This window comes from Vollenhovia emeryi, unplaced genomic scaffold (genome assembly GCF_000949405.1).
Source record: "Vollenhovia emeryi isolate VEMERY1.0 unplaced genomic scaffold, V.emery_V1.0 DF939122.1, whole genome shotgun sequence".
Taxonomy (NCBI): domain Eukaryota; kingdom Metazoa; phylum Arthropoda; class Insecta; order Hymenoptera; family Formicidae; genus Vollenhovia; species Vollenhovia emeryi.
In genome coordinates, this window is record NW_011967244.1 from 3,295,389 (window position 1) to 3,314,342 (window position 18,954).

Genomic DNA, 18,954 nt, shown 5'->3' on the forward strand with positions numbered 1-18,954 from the left:
TAAATCGTAGAAATCATTTGATTAATTCAGACTAGAAAGTCAGAAAAAAACTTTGTTGTGAAGTTATAATATGTGAGAATAAATAACATTTATTATTATTAACACACATTAATTCGTTGAAACGTTCCACCAATCTATGAGTATGCCATTATCTGATAACTAAACGAGATTTTTTTTATTAATTAAGTAATGTTGAGATGCTCTCAATTAAAAATTCATATTGCTGGGAAAAAGAAACATTTATAGTAATAAACAATCTGCTCTCTATACATATATGCATAATAAGTAAACAACGAATTTTTATTAAACAGGCATAAAATACCTGTTAAAACAAGATAAAAATATCTACACTATTAACCTCGCAGCGTGGCAAAAAGGTATTTGTGCCACCACTGTAAGAAAACGAAGTTTTTTAAATTTATAATACGTGATGATTTTAATATCAAAGGTACACATATACGTCATGCCACTGGTGGCACGTCTTTTTCCTGCACAAAATATGCATATGTATTATACATAATGAAGGGGTTAACAAAGATTTAGCATAAAGTAGGTCTTCAATTTAGCACTTTGCATTACCATTATAGAGGATTTTAATATGCCATTATAATGTGGATTCTAATTATTAATTGTGCAAAAGATTTTCATGAATTAAAATCGATTAATATCTATATTGTAATGAAAAAGAATTAAGATAATCCCTTTTTACACACTCAGAATTTAAACACTTATGTTATTTTTATGTTTTATTAAATGGATTTTTATCTTATTTATAACATAAAATTTCACCCATAATATTATGACATAATGTAACGAAATATTAGAAATAATTGGGCGGACATATTCATGATAATAAGCGGTTATGAAACTATGAAATCCTTCACCATGTTTTATAATAATTACACAAAAATCTCAAGAGGCGAATATCACCACATCGATTGTCATCGAAATAACACACTTTTTATAAAATTATTTCTCAGACATGCATATTATTTAGAAAATGCTTTATTTTGATAACGCCACACCATATATTACTAGACTTTGCTACAAGATCGCAATATATAATTGCGTACAATTCAATAAACTTTTTATTTGTTTAAACATAAAAGAGAATATAAGAGAAAAAGGTATATTTACATAATTACAAGTCTTAAAAAAAATATACATATAATTAGCTATGTGTGATTCATTAAAACATAATTAGCAATATCATTTTTAATTTTTATTTTCATAAAAGCTGGGCTCAAGTTTGACTGCATTATCGTGCTCATTTCGTACATCTCAGACAGATTTGTTGATGTAAATTCATCCTGCGCCAAGCTTGATTTCCGCTGGATTACGTCACCTGAAAAAGAAGTAATCGATCGATCAGACCGGTTATTTTATGCTTTTTTTCCCACTTACCAAAGACTTATGTACGATGTCAAAGGACGACACTGTAGCGATCATTTTGTCACGCGTAGATGCGTCATGTGCCACAATCTATGATTAAATTGCATCCATACAGAAATCGGGTCTGGATATATCTATACAGAAATTAAATTGTATAGAAAAAACTCAAATAAAATTTCAGTTTATATAGAAAAACATTTACATAAATTCATAAAACAACGTTACAAGTATTGCTGCAAGTTATTAATAATTGTTTTAATCTTTAAATATGTAAATGAAAAACAGATTAGAGTCATCAAGTTTTAATGCAAATCATAATTAATACTCCTGTGACAAATCAAACAATTACGCAAACTTTCGAGTGAGAAAACGATTTTGTAATACAAAATGAAGTAAAAATTACAAACAAGACGTTTTGAGCTAAGTTGTGTTAAACATTTTTACGAAAATCTTTTAATAATTTCTCATAAACTTTAAAATATACATATATTTCATCGTATATCTTCCTTTTAAGAATTTCTGGATGAAATAAAAAGGAGATATATTAATATAATTATAAATATGTTTCATTTAAAAAAGCAATAAAATAACGAATATATTGTTATTCAAATCTTTATATTTGCGTACAGATATTTATTTTTATTTTTATCGTCATAATAGAAAGAAATTTAGCCGAACCACATTAATTTTTGTATTAAAAAATAACAACGACATCAATTTATAATTTGACTTAACATTACAGTCTCTATTAATATAATGATAAGTTAAAATGTTACATTCTTTATCAATTTATACGGCTACACTGCTTATTCCAAATCGCAAACAATTCATTTAATTATTTTAATATTATTAGTTTCAGTAGGACTCTATTCTATCTATAAGTCCTACGTCAAATTTTGATTTATAAAATTACATATTATTGTAAAAAGACTTTAATCTCAATTTTGAAATCAATCAGTTATGAATTGGTTTAGATTTAATTTTTCAAAAGATAATTTTTTAAATATATAATATTAACCTATTTTATACTACAATCTAATAACTTTTTTCTATTATTTTTCTAAAAGATATGCCTAGAAAATATAAGTACAATTCAGCTGTCCTTTTTTTCCCAAAATCGCTTATGGGTGACAAACTCTTTTCTAAATTATAAATAATTAAAATCTTGACAACAACTGATACACATATTGACTTCATGGCCTAGCATAATGCTCTTTATTATTTAATAATTATCGGCACGAGTAACACGATCGCTTTAACTACTAAATTGTTATTAAAAAATATTACTATTATCAGATATACGATGACATTTAATATAACTCGATCATTATAGATTTCATAATAATTAATCGATGCATAGCCTAACTTGTAAATTACTCATTAACAGTATTGTGACAAGAAATTAACTCGTGTCAATTTTGAGGTAACATATCATGATATGCGAATATACATATAATATATTTAGCATTCATAAATAGAAGCTTATTAAAATCTAGTAGACAATACTAATAAAAAATGGCTTGAAACTGTGGTGTCGGAGAATCATTGACTTGTAGCATATATGAGTACATATATGCAATGAAAGTACATATAACTGTAATAATTAATAATTATTTAAATTTTTGGCGAAAAATATCAAGTTTCTACATTCTCTACATACGGACTGTACCTACATTTAGATTAATTTAGGAAGATTGCTTATGGTCACCAGTAATGAATAAATTCTAACAGGGACTTATGGTCAACCCAACTGGCTAGTAGCTTTATTTAAGTAGATACTACAACGTTTCGACCCTGGTTTGGGTCCTTTTCAAGTAATACTAAGTATGTCGTCATGTCGGAAGAGACCGTGTCATATTATAAATTTTCGGTACATGTGAGCACTGTGATAGTTGGGCTCGAACATTACTTGAAAAGGACCCAAACCAGGGTCGAAACGTTGTAGTATCTACTTAAATAAAGCTACTAGCCAGTTGGGTTGACCATAAGTCCCTGTTAGAATTTAGATTAATGTTTCATATTATGTGAGTTTAATAATTTTAATATTTCTATTCATTATGCTTTCGACAAAAATTATTGTTTATTTTTACGTATCTATTCCGGATAATATTATAAATTACGGTTGTGTAATATATTTTTCATTTTTATATCTATACAATAACATTGCATGTTGATCTAATACACAGATACATAAAAACGGATAATATTAAAATGCTCAGCAAATAAGTAAAATGTGATAAAATTATACAAATAACAGGCAGCTAAATAATTTTTACTGACAAAATTTTGTTTTAAAAATCTACAATTATTTGGGAAAATAAAAGAGCCTTTTGTCGCATTGCTCTCGTAAGTGACGATTTAAGTTGCTCTTGGTGCCATAGGATCTGTCGCATTTAGGGCAGGGATACGGTTTGGGAGACGTTTGAGCACGCGCGTTTCGCGGCAACCGCTCCGTTCTACCTGAAAGCAAAATTCAAACTTGAGTAACGCGCACGATATAATTCGCAGATACGATCTGTTCGTTAACTTCGCGATGCTTATACAGATCAACTGAATTTGAGCCATTATCTCATCTTCAATTGATCTTATTCAGTAAAACTACTCGGATTTAAACGACAAAGTTTGCGATTGAAATTAGTCTTGATAATTCACAGGAAAGAATATACACGTTTGGCAAACCAAAGGACTTTTTACTTAAGGACATATAATAAAAGGCTTAGATCGAGAAATGTTTGCGTACTGTTTGATGTAAACTACTTTTGCAATGCCGCAATATTTTTTTTCATATTTAAAAATGGAAACGTATTTTAAGAATTTGAGGCTTCGATTTTATTTGTTTCGTTAATAATTATATTACTTAATGAATATCGGCACGAGTAAAACGATCGTTTTAACTACTAAATTGTTATTAAAAAATATTACTATTTTCAGATATACGATGACATTTAATATAATTCGATCATTATAGATTTCATAATAATCGATGCATAGCCTATCTTGAAAATTACTCATTAACAGTATTGTGACAAGAAAATAACTCGTGTCAATTTTGAGGTAACATATCATGATATGCGAATATACATATATCTTCAGCATTCATAAATGTAGAAGCTTATTAAAATCTAGTAGACAATAATAATAAAAAATGGCTAGAAACTGTAGTGTCGGAGAATGATTGACTTATAGCATATACGAGTACATATATGCAATGAAAGTACATATAGCTGTAATAATTAATAATTATTTAAATTTTTGGCGAAAAATATTAAGTTTCTACATTCTCTACATACGGACTGTACCTGCATTTAAGATTAATGTTTCATATTATGTGAGTTTCATAATTTTAATATTTCTATTCATTATGCTTTCGATAAAAATTATTGTTTATTTTTACGTATCTATTCTGGGTAATTTTAAAAATTACGGTTGTGTAATGTATTTCTTCATTTTTATATCTATACAATAACATTGCATGTTGATCTAATACACAAATACATAAAAACGTATAATATTAAGATAATTAACAAATATGTGAAAATGTGATAAAGATTATACAAATAACAGGAAGCTAAATAAATTTTGCTAACAAAATTTTGCTTTAAAAATCTAACATAATGTGGAAAAATAAATGAATCTTTTTCTAATTTATATAAAAATTAAAAAACAAAAATCAATCGTCATTTCTTCTTAAACAAAAACAATGCAAATTCCGTAAAATTTATACAAAAATTATACGAACTGTAAATTTTCTAATGCTATTTCGATTGCGGATATACTTAAAGTCTTCTTTTTACTCATTCATAATATACGAAAAATCTATCTCTAACAATTAAGTCTTTATACATTATATAGTTGCTTTTTGCTACAATTAAAATACAATTGCAATTTTTCCAAAATTATAAAACTGGACCCATTTTTTATATTCTCGAAATCTTTATTCTCGAAATTTCAGGCTGTTGCGCCCGCGTCCAGGATTTGTGTGGGTTTTCTCATGGCGAATCCAATTCGACCGTATTTTCGTCCTGTAATGGCAATAGTAGCACTTGTACTGCGGCTCCTTGCCGCATTCGTCCCTTTGATGGCAATGTAAAGACGTCTTCCATTTGTATTTTCTGCCGCAGCGATTACAACTGAAGGGCTTATTTTTATCCTGATCATAATGATGATGATGATGATGACGACGCTGGCGGCCTACAATCAAATAGGTCCATGCGCGTGAGAATAACCATTAGATCGTATAAGTGCAGAATAATTGAGATAAAGAATCTATTATTCGAAGATTTTACTTTTAAAATCGAGGGATCGATGTATGGGAAGCTGCTGCATTACTGAAGAATTGCTAGTGAACTTGCGATATGAAGTAATTTAATCGATGAGATTGCACTTGATTTATTTGAAATATATACTATATAAGTAGCTCGTACATCGCTGTATTATTAATATAAATTGAACGAGAAACCTCAATTGACGGACATTTGATTTTTCTAATAGCTTTAAAGGGAAAGAAAATACCTTGTGTAATATAGCAAAGTTTTTTTATTTTTGAACAAAGAGAAATATTACTATCAATGCCAGTTTTGAGACAAACGAATTCCGAAATACGTGTGAAATGTACGAGTCGCATTCCGAAATACTACATTTCACATTTGCGCAATAAACAAAGACAGAAAGAAAAGAAAATTTTTGATAAGAATTTCGATAAATAGCGAATATTATTAATCATTCCCGCTTTGTTCCATGGTCATGTGCTTCTTTTGCATGACGGTACGATACACCCAATTTTAGCAATATACAATAATTGAGCAATATCTACAATAATATGTCGATCGGTATTCGTATTGTAGATGATAGAAGAAACAAAAATCATTCCAGAGACGACGTCCACAATGACGTAGCATTTGACCTGAAAATACAAAATGCAAAAACATGTTAGTATGATAGAACAAGAAGTTATAACCTCGTATATCAGTTAATATGATAAACGAATATCTTCTTAAACGATATTTGATGTAAGGACATTCGGTTTATCTGCAACATACATATATGTATATATGTGTTAATTTCACGTATCATTTTTTTTGTAATTTACTTTACATGACGTAAAACAATTATATATTATTATTACATCTAAATTGAAACAATTATATATAAATATAAATGCAAATTTTTTGTTTTAAAATTATTATTTTGTACCAAATTTTTTGTCACAAACCTTACGCGCGCGCGTGTATGTGTAAAATTACATATGTATAGTTCAAAAAATTTATCGGATTTATAATGGAAAGTTTTGTGACATAAGAAATTTAGTATAAAATATAAATTTCAAATCTATGCAATTATTCATAATTTCTTCACTAATAAAAGAAGGCATAAAATTGTGTTTATTTTACACAAACTTGTACATTGAATGTAACTCTATAATATACGAGGAATATTTCCGTAAAAATGTACAATTTCAATTAAAATCAATAGAGAAAATTGAACTGAAGTTGAAATCATTATTTCAAGTGGAAAATTTTGAATACTCTGTGGATATGAAGTAAAATCAATTTGGTTTAATAATCGCGAATTACACTTGCACGAGGAACGAGGTATCGTAAAAGTTAGAAAATAATCGGGAAAATATAAATTGGCAATAAAAATGTTTAGCACGCCATGTGAACGAAATCTGTCTGGCTGAATAATTAAATTTATTTCTTTATTATTTGTCGAGTATTTCTCGCTAACACAACGATTATTAATGATACACTCACAATTGGTAATAATTATATATGATTTAAACTGCTCACAAAAATAAATCAAGAAGAATATATACGTATAATGCGTGTAAATAAGTTGTATGCAAAAATCGGCAATACTTTGTGGGCCGCGTTCGACATTATAAACCATAAATTCAGAACATAAAATACATACATAGATATTACATACGAAAAACCTGGACAATTATTCGAAAAACGTTACATTTGAATAAACGTCGTGTAATGAACCCATGGTCTAATTAGATCTATTAAATCTCATAGATATATCTCGGATATATTACATTAATGAACAATATTACGCATTTTTTCTCGGCCGTTTATTCAGTAATATTATATCGCCATTTTTTAACGCTAATTCTGCATAACACCACTTGTATTATAAATTCGCGAAGAAAAGAGAAGCGGAGAATACAAAAATTATTGAAATATTTTAACAGAGAGGCGCACATTTAATGTCGCGAGTGGCGCGCACTTTAACCAAAATACATGTGGGAAATTGCAAATAACACACAAATTATAATCAATTTACAACGTGGACGTCGATCCACTTTATGCTATTAAAGTGGCGCAGCGAAAAGTCGCTATACTGTGGTGTTAGGTGGAATTCCCGTTATATTTTTTGTCCTCTATTCATAGTTATGTAACCGGAAGAGCTCCCACAAAGAAGAAGAGCCAAAACGCTTACGTACTAATTATTATCATCGATCACCTTAACAACTAGAGGTATCTCTTTGGTTTCGCGTTGCCCCTTTGGACTTGTTTCGCCCGCGTGTCCAAAATCATACACGTATATATATATATATATATGTATATATATGTATTATAATGCATATTTACATATATAGTTGCGTATGTGTTCTACGTGTATTCATATACGTGTATGTATATATATAATATATGTATATAGAATCTTTGCTTTTTCACTTCTGTATATATGTATATGTATATATATATATTTCTTTATTTTTTTAAATATCTATTCATAAGGTGACTTCAAAATAATTCTATAGGCATCTCGTGTACAGCCATTCTTCATTGGCTTGCACGATGACTCGAGTATTGCATAATGCTGGCCTCACTTACATTGGCACAAAAATCGCAAGATGAACGCGAATGCGTGCGAATTTAATTATAATTTGTTTCTCGATTGCGTCTCACAGAGCGACAGAAATTACCATTAATCTCATCAAGATCGTTGCTATTAAATTGCTACGCGTCTTGGATCACGACAATCGTCATCATCGCTGTCGTTTTTTTTTCATTTAAAAGTAATTATTTTTGGATCTCCGTGAGGATGTTACTAAATATCAAGCCAACTTAATTTTAATAGATAAATTTTACAATGCAACGGCGAGATTCTTAAATTATCAGAAACTAATCGTTAAGTGGCCAATATTGAGAATTTAGTTTCAAAACTTGAGAAATTGTAAATGGAAAATTTCTATCGACATGCGAGAGGACAGTTTTAATGCAGATCGATGAGACAATCGCACGTACGTTTCGCATTGTCCACGCGTTAGTAACAAATGTATACCTCTCACCTCGCACTTTCCTTTCCACTTCTTTTTTTCTATATTCAGTCTTTCCGTCACTGTATATCCCGTTTTGCTCTCACATATCTAGTCGCAAAATCGCGCGAAAAACAGAGTTTTCCTCTCTCGTGCTGTACTTCGGCTCTACTCTGCTTCGATAACATGGAAAACTTGGAAGACACGTTCCGTTTGCTTTCACATCTCGTATGGGGTTCGAAGTTACGCTGTATTAATCACCATATTTAACAACGTCTATCGCATTTTGCATGTATACGTATATGAAAATTTACAACAGATAAATGCAACCGCTTATTCTCGAAAGTTTTTCTGTCACATGACATGTGGAAAATATTTTGTCGTTTGCGTCTATTGATAAAAAAAAATTATAAAAACGTTATCTATATTTTGAAAAAAAAACTACAATTTCTTGATTAACATTGTACTTTTGTAACGCGCATAACATTTCGTCTGTTATTTCATAATTAGACGTAAACTTGATTTTCTTTCATACTAATTATTAAAATAATTTAAAAACAGGCTTATAATAGTTTTCAATTTTGTCGCTGTACTTTTAACAAAATTATTATATATGTATATCTCGTGTTTATATTACATAAACACAGATCCATAGATTTTTCCATAAAATGGCAGATTCAATTATGTCAAAATTAATAATATTAATAATAGAGGTTTCTGTGGTAGTGAAGAAAGCATTCCTTGAACCTTCGAATGTCAAGTGTGTATACAATTTCTGTTGTCTCTTGACAAAAAGTGGTCTTCATTTTGATTTTATTGCTGAAACAGATATTATCGAATAACTTGCTGCTCGCTCCTATAAATTATTTGTGCCGAATATCAGAATATTCGCTTTCTCCGAAAACGGAAGGATGATAATCTGCGGGAATCGTCGAATCCTCGCAGCACAACAAGAAACTAGACGATGCGACGCACGAGCGTCGCATTTTACAACAGTGTGTTTTGATCACATTTTTAGGCACATGGAGTCGATTTGGACGACACACGAGAATCCCCTTATCAGTAATTCATTTTTCGTAAGAAAGACGAGGAAAGGAAAAATACAGGACGACACGAGTCAGCGGAAACGTAAGATCGCCCGGACGTGTAAGATCCTTTCGAAATTTTCAAAGTCAACGAGGAGGAGCACGTGAAAGCTAGAGAGGTCCGCAGTCGCGCGTTTTTTTTTCACGAGCAATCCCGATCGATATTTCGCGCGAAAAATTCGTGATACCATTTGCTCAGTGAATTTTTCATTGCGCTGTGTCGCAATCGATGATCCAAACAATTAGGTCTCGTATCAGGAATACCGATCGGACGAGCGTGATCGTGAAATATCGGACAATTGAGTTAGTTCAAAGACAGTTGATAGATCAATGCGAGTAGATACAGATCGACCGTCGATATGACGTCTAGATTGAGATTATTCGAGACTTCATCAAGATATAGGAAAGAGCTTAGCTCGAGATTATGAGTTCTAGCACGAAGAGAAAAATAGATAGGTACAAGAAGATAAATATGGAAAGAGAGTGAGAGAGAGAGAGAGAGAGAGAGAGAGAGAGAGAGAGAGAGAGAGAGAGAGAGAGAGAGGAGGAGGAGGAGGAGGAGGAGGAGGAGGAGGAGGAGAGAGGAGAGAGAGAGAGAGAGAGAGAGAGAGAGANNGGGAGAGAGGGAGAGAGGGAGGGAGAAAGAGAGAAAGAGAGAAAGAGAGTAACACTTAAAGATCTTCTAGATCTGTAGAATAAATACGAGATCGTCAATATTCCTAAGGTTGTCTTATAGCGTTCACTTAGTTCTTGGTCGGGACAAGCCTTGACTAACAAGACGAAGAAAGTTCTTTGTCGATCCTTTGGTCCTTGATCCTATGTCTTTTCGCATTCGTTGGATCTCGAAGGAAGCTCATATGTTAGGCTTACGCGCGAATTATTTTTATCAAAATTCTCGCAAACTATTCTTGATTACAATTTCTGAAACGATGCTCGCCTCGTTGCATCGGCATTTACCATCAGTTATAACCGTTCGATATTGCTATTATTAATTATCAGAATAATACGCGGAATGCAATGAGCTAGCATCGTTAACTAACATGACAGACAGGATAGAAACTACATCGGTTTTGACGAAAGAAAAGGGGACGTAAATCTTCGTCTCATATATGATTTCGCATTTATCGAACTTTCTATACTTCTAAGAAAATATTATCTCATTCTGTAACAGTAATTTACTCTACTCTAATTTATAGAAAGCAAGTTTCACTTATTGTACAAGTTGCGTATGAAGAAACGTAATTTCCATTGAATAACTGTTAATTAAAATCACTCGATTGCACTTAATTGCTTTATATCACTTATAAAGTCTGAAATCTTCCGTTGAAATGGATCGGAAGTGAATTCAATTGGTTATTTATCCCGACCAAGAAAGACACCTCTTCAATTGTAGAGTAAATGGCTTATCATTTATATCGTAATACATCATTGCAAATTATCGGTATTACGTCATACGTATAATATGTATATGATATATATAATACATACGATATATGTATGTACCTTTTTGATTTAAATATATTCTCTTGAATGTAATAATGTGGAGTAGGTTTTGTGTATGTACGTGACCTGCTTAGGCCGTTTTTTAGACTAGACGATTCTAATTCAGATAGAAAGACGTGAACAAACACGACTAATGAACTTCCCACGTATTAAATATAGCTTTCGATATCAATTTTGTCTTTACGTTATAAAACGTCGAGTCGCCAACGATTATATTTTTGGGCTAGGGGGGGAAACTTTTTTAAATACATCTATTAGTTTTTCGCAATCTACACATAACTCTACGATAGACAAGAACTATTTAATCTTGTCTCGGGCGGTAACAATAAATGTACCTTCGACACTCAAATATTAGAAATCTTGGTATAATCCGGGGGATATTAACGGAAGGGTAGATTGCTTTACATTTGTCTATTGCAAATGTGGATTGTACCGTCTTTGCTTTACTGCGTAATTATTGCAAATATTTGCGAGCATTAAGACTTCGTCATTAGACTGCAGTGTAATAATTAGCAACAGATTTAGGCCCGGTTTCACCAAACGTCGTTTAACTTTAATCTCAGTTTAATTCACGTTTGTCCCTTTCTAAAGCAACAGTTAGGACGGGACAAAGAATGAATGAAGTTAAGCGACGCTGGTGAAACTAGGCTTACAGTAGTATTAGTAGCGCTGCCAATAGTTTTGTTTATATTGGTTCAGTTGTGAGAAAACTTATTCACTCACTGAAAGTGTACGTGTATGCATACATATGCATATGTACATGCATGTATACTTGCCACCAAGATCTCTGTCTTTACCGTTCATAGAGCATCGCCCGAAGACAATGAGAAAAGACTGGTCTGACTAGACTTGATTAACAATCCTTAAGCTAGGCTGAATTAGATAGCTGGGATCGGTAATCTACGTGTGTCGGGGGTGTTTCGTTGCGTCGAGAATTTCGCCCTGCTTGACGATTAAGGTGAAAGCACCTTGCAATCAGATCTCACTAGCGACTCTCGTAATCACTTATAATTAGTATAAAAATAATTGGGCAATTTAGCCATCTGCAAAAGACTCGAAGATGTCCCAAGAAAGTGTCTTTTTTTTTAATTAATTGCTTTTAATTACCTTCGGATTGATTTGAAAAAAAAGTACGGAGCGCATAAGACGCTCGGAAACTTGAGATTCGTGTCCCGCGATGTTTGGCGGCAGATATTCGTCTCGTTAATCGTGACGGAATTAGTTCTTGAAAAAATGCAACAGAACGCGATTTTCTCACACTTTTTTGGCACACTTTCACAAGTCTGTCTAATATTCAACAATGTTCTTATTTGACTTTTTTATCCATTTATATATCGTTAAACGGGAACCAACAAGTACTAACGTCGCGCCACAATCGGCGGATCACTAATGTTTTTTTTAACATTTACTTTATTATTTTCTTAGATAAAACGCTCATCTCTCCTTGTCCTTTCATTATATAATACCATACAGGCGGCAAATAAGCTTCGCCGTAATCTTATTCTGAAAATAAACATTGAACAAGGGACTATTAAAATCCTAGTTTAGCGGTTCAAATACATATTGTCTTATGTAATGCACATCGCTAACGTTCCAGACAAAAACGCATCCTTTGGTATAGATTTCTCAAACATTCGTCTTATTTTAAATTACTTGTCTCGCACGACACAGAGTACCACGCATAGTAAAATCTCCATTACAAGCAATAAGCTCGGGAAAATAAAACGTGACAAGACTGGCAATAAATAAAAGAGAGCATAATTCAGAGGACTTAATTAAAAATTACTTTTTTGGCACTCACTTTGGCTGTAAGAATGTGACTAATGTCACAGTTTAAAATTAACTTAACAAAAACTTGACCAGCATGCTTACGGAAGCTCAATTTATCGTACAACTAAGCACGATTATGCTAATTAATGGATGTGGGTGCGAATTGTACTATACGTACTTTTGTATTTGTTACACAACGGATAAGCTCGATGAAATAAAACGTGGCAATAAAAAATGGACAAGACGAAAAATAAAAAGAGAAAATAAATGAAAAATTCGAATAAAAAAAATATCTTCCAAATATTCTTTTCGGGTTGCACAAATAAAACATTCGCGGATTATTTTCTACCAGCGTACTTTTGAAAAATAAAATAAAAATGCTGATATCTCTGAATCCACTGGGGACCCAGTGTTGACGAAACGTGAAGGTATCCTTCAGATACTCGCACGAGAAATTTGCTATTCTTCGCAATCATCTCTAAATATCGCAAACTTCTCGTGGTCATCTCGCGAATATCCGACCAATTAGTCGTCGATATATGCCCGACGTAAATTTGACACTCGGACTTTGGCCATGTATCCCTCGTGCCGCGAATTGCGACCGCAACCGATTTCAGATCCTATAAAAAATACCGTTCTCGTTTTACATCGCGACCTCGCAGACTCTGACGAGTCACTCCCTGCTGTGTTGATGACGCGTTTCTCGCTGACCGACGACGATGCCGGACAGCGCCGGCTGTAGATCGACATGCCGGTGATTGATGTGCGCCTTGAGATTGCGCTCATATTTGGAGCTGAAGGCGCAATGCGGGCAGCTGAAGGACGGCGCCTTGCCGCACTCGTACTGCAAGTGTCGCTTCAGGATGTACGCGTTCTTGTAGCTCTTACCGCATCTCGAGCAGTTGTGCCGGCGATCGTGATGCATCAGGCCGCCACTGCTGCTGATGCTCGGGTGATTATTGTTGCGGCTGGCCGTGTGCCGCGACGGACAGTGCAGCCGAGGACGACGCTGCGGTGTCAGCGGTGCCGGCACGTCGCTCGCAACCGTCGACGACGACGTCGTCGTCGCGGAGTTCGCGCTCCTCGAAACGCGCCGCGAGCCCTCACCGGTCCAACCGAGGCCGGCGAAGAAACCTGTAAAAGACGCAAGCAGACGTGTCGACGGTACGATTAGTTATTGTGACCTGTTGGCTCTACACGCGCGGTGCCCCCCGTTCAGGCGGGGACCACGCGGCGGTTACTGTACTCTTTACAACGGCGCGGGCCATGCCAACAAAAAAAAGACATTCAAGATCTCAAGCTTAGCAACAACGAGCATGTGGCGTCGGGAAACGGGATCGAGGGATAGGAACGACTCTCGACAATAATTATCTACTCATTCCGGGACCTTCTCGCGAACGTCTAGTCGAGAAAGTCCCTGGTTGATATGGTGTGTGATGTGTGAGTCGTGATCCTTTGTGAAATCAGCTTCGAATAGTAACTTTACATCGGAATGATAGGTTTTAGAATCAGCAAACATTGGGTTATCTTTCTGGGAGCTACATGACTCTAAAATATTCCTTTTCATCAAGATGCAAAGCTAAAATCCTGCCACTGCTATCTTATCACACTGTACTGGAGAGATTCTAGATTAATGGCAAATCGGTAGGCCTTTTTTTATGTGCCCCTGCCTTGCCGGGTCCCTTCGACATCACTTAAGTGATTGCTCACTCTCTGAAACTCATAATTAATTTTGTCAGCTTTAAATAAAATGTACTCAACATCGGGCTGGAAGTATCGGGATTCAGGCTATTAAATGTTCGTGAATTAATTTGCAGCTCTTTATTTTTAATAATTACATTTTCTCTATGTGTTCTTGTCCTTCGTCGAGTGACGAAACTTCATGAATCTTCTTCCGCGCGGAGATTTACGCCATTGATTGCAGCACCTGCAAAAAAATTCAACTAGTCAGTATGCGGAAACAGTAATTAAATTCCAAAGAGACCCAGTGTTTGTCCTCGAAGAAGACTCCGAATTATAACCTCGTGCCATTCTCGTAGATATGCTGTAAAAGTACTTTTTGTCTTTATCTACTTTAACACTTTTACTTTAAAATAAAATACAGAGATTTTGAAAATTGTCGAATATAACTGACTCTGCAGTAATACTTGCAAGTTAAAGAGATAAGAAAACACGGGTTCAAGTATTACAAATCGAGATAATTTCTTTTTAATTATGAACGATAAATCTTTTCCATTCTTCTTTAAAGGAGAACTGCTAAGTCACATACGTCATCGATTGAATGTTTCATTACTGAGACAGACCGTTTACTCTATTTAATTGAACAAATTAGTAATGACAAATATATTTGAATGTCCAATATCACCGATACAAAATTATTTGCCCGTACGCGAAATCGTTTCGAATCTCACTTAATGTAAAGTTCCTGAAAGAGACTACGCTTCGTTATTGCCTGCTCGCCTATCACTTTACTCGAGACAAAACCGTCGATCTGTAAGAAATAAGAATTATGGGAGTGTAGAAAACGCGGCTGGGATATTGCCTTTCTAGACTTTATTTTGCTCTAAATTGAATACAAGGCGCTCTACAAATTGACAAAAAAAAAAGAGGGAAACAAGCGTTTTGGAATGTTCGAAAGGTCCAAAAGATGATATGTGTATACAAAAAGAATAAAACGGAAAGGAAGTACTGTAATAGAAAGAACAGAACTTGAACGTTCGGTTTGTCGCGACCAACGCGGGATCTCGTCTCCCCTCACGACACGGGTCTCTTCTGATTGATTTCTTTGGAAATCATGCGAAAACGAGAGACGTGAGCTCCGACGCGAGTTCGAGACCGACCCAGCGTTCCCCGTAAGTTCCTTAAGCAAGCGACTATTCTTACGTGATTCTTACAAACGAACGCCAATAAACGGCGACACGACGATGAAGTTCGCACTCTTGCTAAATCACGTTATCTTACCGCAAATGGGTGATCTTCGTACATGTATTTACAGATGTTCATATCTCGTGTTGTATGTATATGCACGTGATGCGCATGCATATGTGTGTACGTCTCTGTGTGTGTGTGTGTGTGTGTGTGTGTGTCGCTGTGAATTTGTCGCAAGAGAACAAGCAAAAAAGTATCTAGAAAGATTATCATTATCATCATAGCGTAGTCGTTAATAATTGTTGCTCTCTAAATAATATTAATTATAAAATGAAGGCAAAAGGAAAAATAATAATTAATAAATCATTCGTTCGTTGGCAAATACATGGCGACAAAGAAGTTACGATTACAAGTATGTTTTGCGTTCGAGGCGCTGAGCGGAAGTTGTAATTGTGTCTACTTTTACGCGCTTCTCTTTCACTCACTCTCTTTCTCTCACTTCTTCACACTCTCGCTCATTCGCTCTATCTTTCTCTCATTCTCTCTTCCCTTTTTCGCTCTTCCTTCTATTTCTGTACAGTCGAGTACTGTGCTTGTACTAAAGAGTATCGTACTTAAATTCGAGTGCGGGACGTCCGTCGTGGGTCCTCTTAAAAAGTAAAGGCGTTCATGATACTATTTGCGGATGATCTTGTACGTTGTACGCACAATAAGTCGGTATATTGCGAATTATCGTTCGATCGTCTTCGATCGAAGCGAAGCGAAAATGACGGAGCTTTCGGACGCGGATCGAAGTGACGTTCCGCACTCGGTGCTCAAATCGCGCGCTCGTGACACGATTTAGACTTCGCTATTATTTATTACAGATAATTGTACTGTCAATTAAAGACGAACGAAAAAAAAGGGTCAAAGTGCAAAGGAACCCGAGGAAAGTGTCGCATACTCGTGTCTCAGAGAAATTAACGTTATAAGAACAATAAAGATGCGTAAGAAACATGATCTCTATGTGGAAATAAATACGGAACTAACGTAAATTAAAATGCAAATCACACACATATATTGCGGTTGTCGAAGAAAAAATGTCACGCGGGGGGCATGGTTGATCGTGTAAAATGGATCGAACGAAGGTACGTTCTAGCGGATATACATATATTGGCAGTATAAAGGCGAGTGGTTGAGATTAAATTCCGCTTTCTTCGGCGTAAATAAATAATTTCTAAAAAAATATCACTGGTCTCGAGATGTACGCGGGACGTCGCCGGAGATTTCGGCCGATGAAGCTACTCGTCGAGAAAATCTTCAGCCCTTATATCTTCCTCTTTAAAAAATTATCGTTGTTAAAATGAATCCTCAGGCACTGCTTTACGAAAATGGAACGAGAAGAAGTTGTGTGAGAAAACACGCAATCAAGTAATTCTTATTGACGCAATTAAGAAAGGACAGAACAGAGTCGAAACTTTATTATATCCCTTTGTTTTTGAAGATCGATACGTCGAGTAACTTCGTCGCGTGTTGGAATCTTGCACACAAATTAGCGACACCCGATCGAATAATACCGTAAAAATCCGTTTACAGCTGGACGCGCCCAGCGCCTCTTTTATTTCGTTTCTTCTATAGCCTAAAATCTAAGTCGTACTTTTGAAGGCACTTAACACAAGGCTCTCTCGGTTCAAAACCTACTTGTCTCGACTTGCTCGTCTCTCCCTCGTACGCGCTATTTGCTCTTGTTTCGCAATTTCCTATAGCTATTCGCTTATTTTCCCGCGATCATTCCCTTCTCTTCACTCGTATTCGATTCTCGCATAATCGCTTAAGGGGGTTCTGCGATGGGTTGAACTATAGTCACAATTAATTCTCATGTCGTTCACTTTCCATCATCGTTGCACCCTTGCATGTTTCCCTCTCATTCACACGACACTTTCTCGCTCTCTCTCTCTCTCTCTTTCTTCTTACATAGATGTAACACACTTTCAGACTGATTAACGATCTAATTGCAGCACATTATTCTCTTCTTAACGCAATAGTACGTTACAGCGAATTGGTTGCCCTGCGAAGACGAGTCGTCAATGATGACGGAAAAAGATTGAAAGGATTATGCAATGTCTCATTTAATATTCATGCTTCTCGCGAAGACCGGATAGACTTTTTTTCTTCAAATTGCGTTTCTAACACATCTTAAAGCTGATGTAAAGACAATATGGACGAGCATATTTCTACAATATATTAATGCGCTCAATCAATGACAAAAGTGATTTACCAAATCGTTTACCGTCCATTTTGTCGCGTGAACATTAATTTATCAATTTCGACTAGATTAAGAAAAGAACCGCAGAGCGGTGGCTTTGCACGCTTGACAAGTTTCTATCCGGTGTTCGAATTCGCAATTCGAGCGTCCTTCCGCGCGCGGGATATTCTACCAGCGGCAATATAAATACGGTATTAATAGATTGCGAGAAAAACATATAATAAAAACGAAAGCTGTTTTTCTTATCAATGAAAGAGACCCGCCAAAATCATCGCCTCGTCTTCTGTCACACAGAAACGACGAACGAATCATTGCAGGCGAGTCACTCTTCAACATTGCGTGCCGACGCAAGTTTCAAACATGCCCGTCTATAATTTTTTTAAAATAAACTTCTTTATGCCTACACTAACGCCTTAAGATCTAAACGCCGAACCCGATCGCCGAAGAACGTCTATTCTCGATCGCAGGGCCACGAAATTCGCTTCTCCGACAATTCTTGCACTCCATTCGAGCCACGTAGTTCCCGACCGATGCGAGTCCAACGGCATCAATTTCCGTCTAACAACAATAGCAAGCCCGTACGGTCAGTTTTGCAATTACATTGTTCACGCTAACGGCATAAAATCCGTAATTCTACGTTCGTTAAGCTCGTACTTGAAAGCTTCATTCATTGGAAAATCCACTGGATCCTTTTCTATCACTTGGGAACTAACTGGCTCGCTTTACATCCTTTCCTCTGCCATCGCAAAAGCTCTTAGTAAATACATCTGTGTTTTTCCGATATATAATATATATCTATCATATATAGATTTTTAGAATAGAAT

At 34.8% G+C, this 18,954-nt stretch overlaps 1 protein-coding gene across 1 annotated transcript in view; it reads right to left on the reverse strand.

Annotated features, from left to right (window-relative positions):
- Positions 1-18,954, reverse strand: part of LOC105570110 (gastrula zinc finger protein xFG20-1-like) — a 35,244-nt gene that overhangs the window by 3,009 nt on the left and 13,281 nt on the right. The window contains exon 4 of the mRNA XM_012027075.1: positions 13,729-14,151. Coding sequence (XP_011882465.1) covers positions 13,729-14,151 — 423 coding nt within the window. The remainder of the gene's footprint in view (positions 1-13,728; positions 14,152-18,954) is intronic.